This window comes from Triturus cristatus, chromosome 4_1 (genome assembly GCF_964204655.1).
Source record: "Triturus cristatus chromosome 4_1, aTriCri1.1, whole genome shotgun sequence".
Taxonomy (NCBI): Eukaryota; Metazoa; Chordata; class Amphibia; order Caudata; family Salamandridae; genus Triturus; species Triturus cristatus.
Genome location: NC_140585.1, coordinates 1,228,808,826 through 1,228,822,025, shown reverse-complemented (window position 1 = coordinate 1,228,822,025; position 13,200 = coordinate 1,228,808,826). Strand labels below are relative to the sequence as shown.

At 51.4% G+C, this 13,200-nt stretch overlaps 1 protein-coding gene across 4 annotated transcripts in view; it reads right to left on the bottom strand.

Moving 5' to 3' along the window:
- R3HDM2 (R3H domain containing 2) overlaps positions 1 to 13,200 on the bottom strand; it is a 761,481-nt gene that overhangs the window by 352,496 nt on the left and 395,785 nt on the right. For all 4 annotated transcript variants that reach the window (XM_085654624.1, XM_085654627.1, XM_085654622.1 and 1 more), the window contains 2 exons: positions 8,989 to 9,129; positions 222 to 330 (listed from right to left, as the gene is read on the bottom strand). In XM_085654624.1, coding sequence (XP_085510750.1) covers positions 222 to 330; positions 8,989 to 9,129 — 250 coding nt within the window. The remainder of the gene's footprint in view (positions 1 to 221; positions 331 to 8,988; positions 9,130 to 13,200) is intronic.

The window sequence follows — 13,200 nt, the reverse complement described above, 5'->3', positions numbered from 1 at the left end:
ATGCTGCAGCCCATCAATTACCTGCTGTTATGCTTCCTCAATAAAGCTTTCTCCTGCACTCAATGCTCCCACTAAACTTATTTTGGACTTTAAGTAGTTGGTATGGCATAATTTTTCTCCCGAGGGTCACTTGTCGAACTTGTGGTCTATTCTAAGCCAATCCAACCTGAATCAAAATGGAAAATGGTTTTGCCATAAAGTCAAGCTGTACATCGTCTCACCTGATTGTCATCCCTGTCCATGCTGGCATCGTCCCTCTTTAAAATGAATCGCTGCTGGAAATCACAGCTCTTCTCATCTTTGATATGCTCTGAGAACCGCTGTTCGGGTCTAGGGTACAGTAAGAAAACAATCATGTAGGGGGAAAAAAGAAAAATGTTTTTTTGGTACTCCTCCAACAGAGATCTCTTCAATAAACATATTACAAGAGCCCTAAAGAGAGAGAATACAGAAGGAAAGAAGACTAAGAAATGGATAAGACAAAATAGGAGAATGGAATAAAACCAAGCTAGAGACGAAGATGAGATTTACACAAATGATGAAAAGAAAATGAAAGAAATGATAAAAGAAGAAGACAAATTTCCTGAGCGACAGGAAAAGAGAAAGTGTAAAGGGGAAAAAGAGAAAAGGGCTAGAATGGCGAGAGAGGCTAGCGTGAAAGATGGGGTAAGAGAAGAGTATAGGACAAAATTAGAAAGCCAGACAGGACGGCAAGTAGATAGAGAGTGATAAGGAATGAGAGAGATGCATGAGACCAGGGCTGGAGATCTACAAGGGAGCAAGAGCAACGTCAGAAAGAGGCACTAAAGGGCAAGAGCATGGAGAGAGTGAGGCTCAACAGCATTAAATTATGTGTGATGAAGGAGAGAGAAGGAGTGCAACATGCAAGGTGGACGAGCAAGCAAAAATTACCAGACAGGCACCAAAGTACAAGTTACTTACCTTCGGTAACGATGTATCGTAAGAAACATTAGTTAGTTAGATTCCTCACCTTAGAATATCCCCAGGCGTCAGGCTGGATCTGGAAAGATTTTTCGTCAGCAATACCCCTTACGCGTCGCTAGGAGTCGTCTGCGGCTCCGCGTCAGTCGTCGGCGTCATGCGCCGGAATGACATCGGAGTACTTAGACGCCACCCTCGAGCGCTGACGTCAGTTCTTGTATATAGCTTTCTGCGCCAGGAACGCAGAGCCATGCAAGAGACAGACACTGGTGCCAAAAAAGTCTAGGGCCCTGAAAAGGATAACCTTAACCCTAGATGTTGGTTCGCAGAACGGGGAGGATGGGTGACTCGGTGAGGAATCTAACTAACTAATGTTTCTTACAGATACATCGTTACCAAAGGTAAGTAACTTGTCCATCTGAAAGAAACACGTTAGTTAGATTCCTCACCTTAGAATAGATACCCCAGCAATACCAACCCCGGTGGTGGGTCTGCGAACCAAGATCACACCAGAAAGTCCTGGAGAACAGAACGGCCAAAGAAGCCATCTCTCCAGACTTGGCTGTCCAGGCAATAATGCTTGGCAAACGTGTGCAGCGAGGCCCAAGTTGCTGCCTGACAAATGTCGTGCAAGGGGACTCCCCGACCCAGGGCAGTCGTCGCCGCAGTGGCCCGAGTGGAATGGGCCCTCAGCCCAACAGTAGGTTCCTTTTTAGCTAAGGAGTAACAAGCTTTGATGCACAAAACGACCCACCGAGAGATGGTCCACTTGTGCACCGCCCGCCCCTTCTTAGTGCCCACGTAGCCAACGAAGAGTTGGTCGTCCACCAGTAACGGTTTTGTGCGGTCCAGATAGGAGGGGTCACGTTCTGGGTCCATACGGTGGAGCCCTTCTTCCTCTTTCGAGGGATGCGGAGGCGGAAAGAAGGTGGGCAGCGTAACAGACTGCCCGATGTGAAAGGCAGTCACAACCTTAGGAAGGAAGGGCGAGTGCGGAGCACAACCTTGTCTGGATGGATAGAAAGAAAAGGAGGCTTAGAAGAGAGAGCCTGGAGCTCACTCACCCTTCTAGCAGAGGTGATGGCTACCAGGTAAGCAGTCTTAAGCGTCAACAGACGAAGAGGAGCGCACATCAGATAGGTCAAAACAAGATTCAAATCCCACTGAGGCATTACGAAAGGGATAGGAGGAAACATGTGAGTAATGCCCCTAAGGAATCGAGAAACAACAGGGGATTTGAAAAGAGAAGGCTGATCAGGAAGCCGGAGGAAGGCAGAGATCAATCAATCAAGGAATTTGTAAAGCGCACTACTTACCTGTGAGGGTCTCAAGGTGCTGAAGGGAGGGGGGAAGCGTTACTGCTCGAAGAGCCAGGTCTTGAGATGTCTTCTGAAGGTGAGCAGGTCCTGGGTCTGCCGTAGGTGGGTGGGGAGGATGTTCCAGGTCTTGGCGGTAAGGTAGGAGAATGATCTGCCGCCGGTGGTCTTTCGTTGGATGCGGGGGACGGCCGCGAGGACAAGGTTTGCTGAGCGGAGCTGGCGGGTGGGGGTGTAGAAGTTGAGTCTGTCGTTCAGGTAGGCTGGTCCGGTGTTGGAGTGCTTTGTGTGCGTGGGTGAGGAGTTTAAAGGTGATCCTCTTGTCGACGGGGAGCCAGTGCAGGTCTTTCAGGTAGGGGGTGATGTGGCTGCGTCGGGGTACGTCGAGGATCAGACGTGCGGAGGAGTTTTGGATGCGTTGTAGTCGATGCAGGTGTTTGGCTGGGATTCCTGCGTAGAGTGCGTTGCCGTAGTCCAGCCTGCTGCAGACTAGGGCCTGTGTAACAGTTCTCCTTGTTTCGGACGGGATCCACTTGTAGATCCTGCGGAGCATGCGGAGGGTGTTGTAGCAGGAGGAGGAGACGGCGTTGATCTGCTTCGACATGGAGAGGGAGGAGTCGAGGACGAATCCGAGGTTGCGTGTGTGGTCGGTAGGTGTGGGTGCCGTTCCCAGCGTTGTAGGCCACCACGAGTCGTCACAGGCCGAGGGGGTGGATCCGAGGATGAGTATCTCCGTCTTGTCCGAGTTCAGTTCCAGACGGCTGCTCTGCATCCATTCGGCGACGGCCTTCATTCCCTCATGGAGGTTCGTTTTGGCGGTGTGCGGGTCCTTGGTGAGGGAGAGGATGAGCTGGGTGTCGTCGGCGTAGGAGATGTTGAGGTTGTGCTGACGGGCTACTTGTGCGAGGGGGGCCATGTAGATGTTGAACAGCGTTGGGCTGAGTGATGATCCCTGGGGTACGCCGCAGATGATGTCAGTGGCTTCGGATAGGAAGGGTGGGAGTCGGACTCTCTGGGTTCTGCCGGAAAGGAAGGATGTGGTCCAGCTGAGGGCTTTCTCATGGATCCCGGCCTCTTGAAGGCGTGGTTTTAGGGTGCGATGGCAGACCGGGTCGAAGGCGGCTGAAAAGTCCAGGAGGATGAGGGCTGAAGTTTCGCCGTTGTCGAGTTGTCGCCGGATGCCATCTGTGGCGGCGATGAGGGCAGTTTCAGTGCTGTGGTTTCGTCTGAACCCGGACTGGGACGGGACCAGGATGTTGTAGTCTTCGAGGTGGCGGGTTAGTTGCGCGTTGACTATTTTCTCAATGACCTTCGTCGGAAACGGGAAGAGGGAGATGGGTCGGAAGTTCTTGAGGTCCTTGGGGTCCGCCTGGGATTCTTGAGGAGGGCGTTGATTTTGGCGTGCTTCCAGCTGTCAATGAATGTGGCTGTCTCGAAGGAGGCGTTGATGACCTTCCGTAGTTGGGGTGCGATGGTTGCGTCGGCTTTGTTGAACACGTGGTGAGGGCAAGGGTCTGACGGTGATCCAGAGTGGATGGAGTTCATGACCTTGCGTGTTTCTTCGTCGTTGACGTTGGTCCAGGAGGTCAGGTGGTTGGTCCAGGTGGTGTTCGCGGGGGAGGAGTCTGGCGCGGTCGGGTTGATCGGGATGTTAAAGCTGTTGTCGAGGTCTGCTATCTTCTGGTGGAAGAAGGTTGCCAGAGCGTTGCACAGTTCTTGTGAAGGCGGGACGTCGTTGGGGGTTGGAGAGTTCCTTCACGATGCTCAAGAGCTCTTTGCTGTCGTGTGCGTTGTTGTCCAGTCTGTTTTTGAAGGAGGATCTTTTGGCCATTCTGATGAGGTGGTGTCGTCTACGAGTGGCGTCCTTGTGGGCTGCGTGGCTGTCAGGTGTGCGATCGTGGAGCCATTTCTTCTCCAGTTTCCGGCAGGCGCGTTTGGAGGTCTGTAGCTCGTCGGTGAACCAGGTGGCTTTCTTGCTGGCGTGGTTGATGGGGGGGGGGGTTTCCTGAGTGGTGCGAGGGTGTTGGCGCAGTCTTCAATCCACTGTCTGAGGTTGCGGGCTTCTGTGTCTGGGTTGGTGGAGGGGGTAGGTGGGTTCTGGGCGAGGGTGGAGGTCAGTTGGTCTTTGGTGACTTTGTGCCAGCAGCGACACGTGGGAGTTGTTGGATGCGGTGGTGCGTGGTTGGCTTCTTGAAGGTGAAGTGGATGCAGCGGTGGTCGGTCCAGTGGAGTTCGGTGGTGTGGTCGAAGGCGACGTGGGTGCCTGTGGAGAAGATGGGGCCCAGCGTGTGGCCGGCGGCGTGGGTGGGTGTGGTGACGAGCTGTCTGAGGCCGAGGTTTGTCAGGTTGTCGATCAGGGTGGTAGAGTTGGCATCGTTGTTCTCGAGGTGGAAGTTCAGGTCCCCGAGGAGGATGTAGTCCGTGGAGGCGAGTGCGTGGGTGCTGGCGAGGTCGGCGATGGAGTCGCCGAATGGCGCACTGGGTCCCGGGGGTCTGTAGATGAGCGTTCCTCTGAGGGTGGTGTTGGGGTCGGTGTGGATTTGGAAGTGCAGGTGTTCGGCGGTCTTGAGGGTGTCCTCTGCGTGGGTGGAGACCTTGAGGGTGGACTTGTGGACGATGGCTATTCCTCCTCCGATTCCGTTGGTGCGGTCTCTGCGGGTGATCTTGTAGCCGTCAGGGATGGCTATTGCGATGTCGGGCGCTGAGGAGTCGTTCCACCAGGTCTCGGTCAGGAAGGCCACGTCAAGGGCGGCGGTGTCGGGCAGGTCCCAGAGCTCAACGGCGTGTCGAGCGGGTGTTGAGGAGTATGCAGCGGAGGTGGTTGGGTCTGGTCTTTGGAGGTTTGCTGGCTCTGTCACAGGTGAAGCTCCAGCTGCGGCAGGAGAAAGGTCCGTGGGTGCGCTTGGAGGTGGCCTGGAAGCAGCTGTGGTTTCAGCCGGTATTGAGTGCGTAGAGGGTGGCGGTGTCGTGGCGGTGTCTGGCGTAGTGGCGTTCGTGGGGTCCAGGGGCTCTGGCGCTGGGCGTGGACCAGACGCGGACGGGTGCAGACGGTCTCGCCTCCGGAGCACCAGCGGCGCGGCCGCGCAGCGGCCTGCATTATGAGGGGGGACAAGGGAGGGAGGGAGGAGCAGCTGGGAGGGGGGAGCGGGACGAATCTGGACACAGGGGGGCGGGGCCGCAGGGGAGGCAGAGGCGGGAAACGCGGGGCGGCTGGAGGGGGCGTGGAGGAACAAGCGGACGGGGCACAGAGGGGAGCAACAAACAGGCTAACAGAGCAAAGGGGGCGCAAGTGGAAAAACGAAAAAAACGCACGGAGCACAATCAGACACGCAGTCGGGGGCAGACAAGGATACTTACAAGCCCACCACTGGGCCACCAGGGATGAGGCGCAGGCAGGAGCCTGCGCGTGGAGGAGCTGCAACTTCCTCCCGTAGAAAAGTCAAGTGATCCCCTGACATGCGGTGGAATGGCTGGAGGGGTCGTCTCGAAGGGGAGGGAGTAGCCCCTTCGGACGATTTGCAGCACCCACCTGTCCGACGTGATGGAACGCCAGTGGAGCAGGTGATGGCGAACTCTGCCTCCCACTGGTGTGGAATGGGCCTGAAAGCACGGAATAGGAGGGCTTTGAGGCGGAGGCTGCCGGGGTTGATGTGGACTGACCGGCACGTTGACCCCCCCGGTACCGCCTCGGCGGAATCCACGTCCGCGTGCAGGTTGGTTCTGCGGCCGATGGCTAGGCAGACGTGAGGGGGCGCCCCTTCCTTGGCCACGAAAGGGACGAAAAGCGGAAGTTTGAGGTCGCGGCCCCGAGAGGCCCAAGGACTTGGCAGTAGCCCGGGAGTCCTTGAAGCGCACCAGCGCACTATCCGCCTTTTCGCCAAAAAGGCGAGTGCCATCAAAGGGCATATCCATGAGGGTGCTCTGGACATCCCCTGAGAAAGACGTGGACCGTAGCCAGGCGTGGCAGCGGAGCACCACCGTGGTTGACATCGCCCTACCCAGCGAGTCTGTAGTGTCTAGTCCACATCGAATAGCATGTCGCGCTGCATCCCGCCCGTCGGCAAGAGCCTGGGCGAGCCGGTCCGGGCCTCCTCCGGACACTGGGGCAGCACGTCCTCCACCGTATCCCACAGAGAGTGAGAATTACGGTCCAAGAGGCAAGCGGTGTTCAAGGACCGCAGTCCACGGAAGACAACAGCTTCTTACCGAACTGTTCCAGCCTCTTGGATTCCCGATCCGGGAGAGCGGACAGGAAGGAGGATTGGAAAGTAGAGGCCTGGATAACCAGACTCTCGGGAGTGGGGTGTTGGGACAGGAAACTGGGGTCGCCCGGAGCAGGGCGGTAGTGCCGGGCCACGTTCCGATCCACAGGAGGTACTGTGGAGGGATTGGACCAGGTGCCCTTCAGAACGTCCACTAGTGCCTCATTGAACTGCAGCAGAGGCTCCGAGGAGCTTGCTGACGGTTGAAGCACTTCAGTGAGGAGGTTAGTCCTCACGGCCACAGCAGGCAGCTCCAGCCCAAGGGCTTCGGCCGCCTTGCGCAGCACCACGGAAAATGCAGCACCTTCCTCCTAAGCCACAGTCGGAGGGGAGATGAAACCAGTGTCCAGGGAGGTGTCCAGACCACTGGCATCCCCCAGCTCATCTGCCCAGTCCTGAGATAAGTCGGCCTGCATGGCCAGAGGGTCCTCAGATCCCTCCCAGTCGCCCCCGTCATCCGATTCCTGATTAACAGGGGGAATAATCGGAGCCGGACTGTAGATGAAATTGTCATCCATCGGCGTCTGCTGCGGCGCTGGACGGCGCCGGGCCCGGACCGGGGAACGGCGTCGTCCGGCGATGACGCCGGGGGTGGAACCGGTGTCGCCGGAGGTGTCGTGAGGTCGACCGGCACCAACTGAGATCCAGGCCTGGATCCCACCGGGACCTGCGGCGTCGGGACCGAAGTAGACGACGGCGCCGGAGCCGCCAGCTCGCTAGGCCGCCCAGTCGAGCCCGCGGGGCCTGGATGCGCGCCGGTAGGCGTCGACGGCGGAGATCAGTGCCTTCCTCTCGGCCATGAGGGGCCTGGCTCCGCCGTCGAGTCGAGTCAGTCCCAGGGACCGGTGGGTATGGGGACGGACGCAGCTCCTGCGGAGCCGCGAGGGTGGTACCACCCGGACCCTCGACCGAGTCACGCGACCGATGAGGGGAGTCCGAATAGCGGTGTCGTCTCTTGGACTTCTTACCATGCTTCGACTTACCCGAAGACTTGGAACCCGTCGAGCGGTGATGGTGGCTGCGGCTCCGCGACCAGTCCTTCGACGGCCTCCTGGACCGGGACCTTGAACGGCACGGAGTCGAGTGTCGGAGCTGGAGAAGCTTGCGGGACCGCTCCCGCCTAGCCTTCGAGGACAAGGCTTGTCAGTCGAGGCACGACTCCGCATCGTGGTCGGCCCCCAGGCAGTAAAGGCACCGGTGGTGGTGGTCTGTCACCGACATCAGTCGGTGACAGGAGTCACAGGTTTTAAACCCAGGCATCCTACCGGCACCAGTTTGAGTCGAGTAGACAAGAGTCCAAAAAGTTTTAGTCAAAAAGTGACTAAAGGGGTAAGCTCTTCCCGGATCGGCGCTGTCTGGCGCGGAAAAAAGAAGAACGGACGTCAGCGCGCGAGGGCGGCGTCTAAGTACTCTGAGGACGTCATTCCGGCGCACGACGTCGACGATGGAGCCGCAGACGACGCCTAGCGACGCGCAAGGGGTATTGCTGACGAAAAATCTTTCCGGATCCAGCCTAACGCCTGGGGATATTCCAAGGTGAGGAATCTAACTAACGTGTTTCTTTCAGATTACCTGAGCAAGATGCACAAGAAAAGCACCAGTTAGTCAAGAAAAAGGAGTAATAAAGGAGAATCAAGATAAGAGGAGCAAGCAAGTTGCAAAAGAATTGAGCAAAAGCCTTAAGGCAACGAAACACAAAAAGGACTGAAGATAAGCAAAAGAGGCCAAGGGCACAAGCAGGAGTGGGTGGGAGCATGAAAGTGGGGGCAGGAGAAGTTCTAATGAGTGAGCAAATCATGCAAGGCAAGTTGGGCAAAATCTTAGAAGCAACAGAAAGAAAGGAGAGATAATGGCAAGAAAGGGCTGTAGAAAGGCAGGCGCTAATGGGGGGAAAGAAAGGAACTGGGAAACCACCAGTGGAAATCGTGGCTAAAAACAAATATTAGACAGATCAGCACAAAGCTTGAAAGAAAGGGGAGTAAAGGGCAATGAGATGAGATAAGAAAAGAAAATGATTGCAGGAAATTAATTTCAGAAAGACAAAAGTGTCTTCTCTCTGCTCAGTGTTGAACATATGCACACACCTCTGCCTGGCCAGGCAAAATGTGCAGAACCATTTCTCAGCAAATCTCACACTCCCAGCTGTAGGTCCATCACGCCCCAGCAAACACAATTTTAAGAATGGGCACATGCTGTGTGACGTTGTTTCTGCTTATGTGTAATGAGATGTGTGAAGAGGCAAGGTTAAACCTGCTTTTTTTAGGGTGTGAGCATAACGTTCATGAAAGGTGCCAAAATCAGTGTGCTGGAAACAACAGACTCGTATATTCACATACAAGGTATAGTGCTCTGAATGCTTTCCTTTAGAGGATTCTTTCCCTTACAGCATTAAAGAATGAGGGCGAGGACAATGACAGCAGAAGTAGCAAAGCAGACTACAGCCCAATCAGTTCTTCAAGGCCTCTTACATGCGTGTGGTGCCAGTCTTATTAATGATGACAGCTTTTCCAGTTTGGTCGACGTTGTGGTCCATGCCGAAATACGCAGCTACCCGATGTAAGAGCATCCGGTGATAGGAGGTCATCTGGGGGAACTTTTTGAATTGATTACTAAAACCCAAGAAATAAAGTTATCAGAATAGGTTTCATGTTTTTATCCCCAAGAGCTCTGCACTTTTATGAGAGGGCACAATGTGGCAAGAGTTACACAATTCATATGGCTGATGGGCAGAGCTTTAAAGGTAAGGTGATCACACAGCAGTGTAAGGACCACTGCAGAAATGCATGCTGGGCACACTAGAATGAATTTATTGGTTATCTGATTACAGATTATGGAAAATCTACTCACCTCTAACAACCAATTTGCAGCTTTTTCTGTTGTAGATTTCTCATTGTTCTTACTCACTTTTTGTTATATTTAAACATCCCTTACACATAAACTAATGGAAATTGTACCTAAAAGATTTGTCAGCAAACAAAAAACTGTGCAGTCTGAATGGCCTATACATTTCCTCTGTACCTCACCTTTGATTCTAGTTAATGCTCACAGGCTGTTTGATAAGGATGGAGAATAGGTATTATTAAATGCCAAAGCAGGTGAGCTAAGATCACCAGAGCATATACAACTAAACAACAAACAAGTGTTATATATAATGTACTTTTCAATACCATACGGACTTTAGGTAACAGATAACTAAGAATAAAGGGGTGCAGGGAGGCTGAGCTACTGGTTGCTTCCTAACACAATTATCAAACCAACATCAAGTGGCCTTTCCCCTTCTCTGAACAACTTTCCACAACTAAACAGAGAAGAAAACTGTGGTGAAGAAAATGCAGAGATCCTCTTATGCCCTCAAATGTCAATCCAAAGTCCTTACACTTACTTGGATCTATCCAGAATATCCAGCCCCTGCAGCACAGTGGAGGCAAGATGAGATAGTGGCTGTGGTGCAAGCATCATAACCCAACCAGCTGTGAGAAAATCTTGACCAACAACTGGGTATGGACTCCACAGAGGGGGGGCCAAAGCATCAGGCTTGGAGGAGATCTATGTAGAACAAGTGTCCTACCAGCAGTATGAGAGGGGCATGCAGAGTGCTCAGATTCTGGATCAGAGGTGTGCTCTCTGACATGTACATGGCCGTGGCCCACGTTAATGAACTAAAACCCTTGAGTTAGGAGTACAAAGCGGCAATATCCAGAAGAGTAGCAACACATGAATGGAGGTGAGAATCCATCCATAATATGTGAGACAAGAGGACCTTTCCAGCGGGTTTGAAGCTCATTCAAGGAAGCATTGGGCGAAGTGCAACAGTTAAAGGATGTTGCCAGTCAGAGTAGTTCGAAAACCTTCTGAAATCACTTAAATATATGCCTAGTAGGAAACTCACTACAATTGACGTCTCGTAAAAGGACAGGTTCCTTAGCTGAAAGATGGTTAAAAGGGCAATATATTGGGTCTCTGAAGCCCTCCTTTATTGCAGATTGATGTAAACAAAATGGCCACAAGAGTGCCACTATACATATGTGTTTGTTAAGGCCGATGGTGAAAAATAAAATGAAGTAATGGAAGGGCACAAGGAGCTGCAAAAAGTGTGCCGTGGTGGAAATATCAGACAGCAACATGTCAGCCGGGGATCATAAACTAATGCTCCCACAAAAGAAGACTGCCTGCTTCAATGGAAATATTCAGGGCTGACCTCATATGACATGAAGCAAGAGAAGCAGGATATTTAGAAAGTAAAGCTGGCTCTTAAGCATGGTTCCTCAAGTAAGATTACAGAAATGTGGTGAAATATGTACCCATATGCAAGAAGCAGAAATTATTATTAGAGATCTGGAGGAACAACCCTCAAAAGTAAGTGTCACTGTATAAGGAGGACCTGACAAACATATCGGACAGCGTTTTATTCATTTAAAAAATACTGAGGGTGCTGAAAGAGACATTAAAATACAGAGGAGTACACGTAGAGGATAATTATAAAACAAATAATGAAAATGTTTGTGCTGATCTGTCACTTGAAAGTAAATGCACATGTTGATAAATAGGTTTCATAATCCTTGAAAAAGTGAAAAGAGCAAGACCATAAGCCTTTGCTCCTACTACCACATCTTGAATCTTAACTCCCTCGGTCAACAATGAACTATAACTCTGCATTAACTTTAACTTTTCAGAGAATTTCTTTGTTTATTTGGTACAGCTCTTTTAGTCATGGATGTGAACAAGATGCCAAGACAGTGGTTATTGGATCAGACTGTTTTTTTAAAAAAAGATTTAAAGGAAGCCATCAATAGTCTACAGCACTTCCAGTTTCCTGAACGTAACTGAGAAAAGAGCCTAGGACAGTTGTGACTTGTCCCCACGATTTGTTACACCACAAAATAATGAGGTGAGAAGAGAGCAGGGTGCCTGACACCTGGTGCTTAGTTTGAGCCGGTGGCTGCAGGTGGGGGCCACCTCAACTTATTTTGGGGGGGACCAACACTTGTTTTTCTTCATCAGATATTGAATGAGAACAAGTGAGGGAAAACTCACAAACTGGGAGGAAAAAGGAGGAGATAAGAAGGAAAAATCGTCACAAAGGCAGAAAGTCAGTTCTGGCATTCGTGAAACAATGGGGAAAGCTGTGTTTGATAATAAATTAAAGAGGCCTGACATTTAATAGCACCAGCTGCGGGCTTCTGTGGGCACTGGAACTCATTTTACAAATTAAGCACTGCTGACACCCATCGCCAGCGCCAACTCCACTAGATCCTTGTGCAAGTCCGGGACATAAATAAGTTACATACCTTCTATCATGCACTTTCTGGTGGATTCTCTATTGAACTGCAGATTCAGCCCCCTCGAATTCCTTCAGGCGCCAGGCTAGCTGGAAACTTAGCCTGCAACAGCTCCTGCACACTAATGTACTTCACAGCGGCTTGTACCACCTCTGGAAGTAATGACATGGAGCCATATATAGACACCACTCCTGCATGCTTACGGTAGTTCACAAAGGAAACGTGTGTGCTCTCTAGTGTATAGCAACTGACCAATCAGTAGCTGGACAGTGTTCAGAATAAAAAATGCGACGTTATGACCATTCAGAAGTTCACTTCACAGACGGGTTGATTTGGTGTCAGTGAGGAGTGTGCAGCTAAACAGACTTATCAAGTAGAAAAACAGTTATTAAAGTTAAGTTACTTGTTCTTCTGATGAATAATTTCAACTTCAACTTCCTCCCCCTTTGAATACATATCAAAGCAGTACCCCACAAACAAATAGGTAGGAGTAGCCAAAATGGCTCCCTTTGCATAGTTCAGAGTTGATAAACTAGTGCCTGGTGAACGTGTGGATGGTTGCCCAAGGTGCGACGTGGAAGAATTTCAGCACTGAAACATCCCTAGCTAAAGCTGCAGTGGTGGCTTTAGCTCTGGTGAAATGAACCAGAAGGACTTTTTGACGTTGCTTCTTGACCAAGGCATAGCACTTCTTGACACAGACAATCCAAATTTAAAGGGCTTATTTCCAAATTGCCCTCTCCTTCCGTGCAGTGACAAATCCAATGAAGACTTGGTCATCCACCGGGTGCAAATATAAAAACAAGCATTTACAATGCAATAGGTCTCGCAATTACATTATTTTGAGCTATTGGCATTGTAAATGTCATTGTTTTTTTTCCCCCCTTCGTGAAGCATTAATTTCTGTCCAGTGTAGGCGCTGCATAGAACCGCGAATCGCTTCCCCTTTTTAACATATGTGGAAATGAACTCTAGACGTGAAAAAGACAAAACATGTCTATCAGAAGGGGACTTCAGAGTCTCTCTCATTGGTCAGCTATCAAGGCTGAGAAGTCACTATATGGCAGCAGTTTTTCTTAAACCAGCGGGGAGGGTGTCTCGTAGCACTGCCTCCCCAGGAAGGAAAAATCTGAGCACAGAACAGAGGACGCACATATAGAAACGTGGTGCAGAGACCGAGAAGAAATGCACTGCAACTCTGCGACTGCCTGGCGTTGAATGTGGGGGGAGGGCTATTGGCTTTGTCGATGCTTATTAATAAAAGTTTAACAATTATCAAAAGCAAGTGCTGTGCTGGCGCATTAAAAGATCACAACTACGGGCTCCCCGAAAAAATATTTCCACGCAAGAGTCCTGCATGGCAGGGGAATAAAGATGTATCCTGTTATTTCAATAAAAACA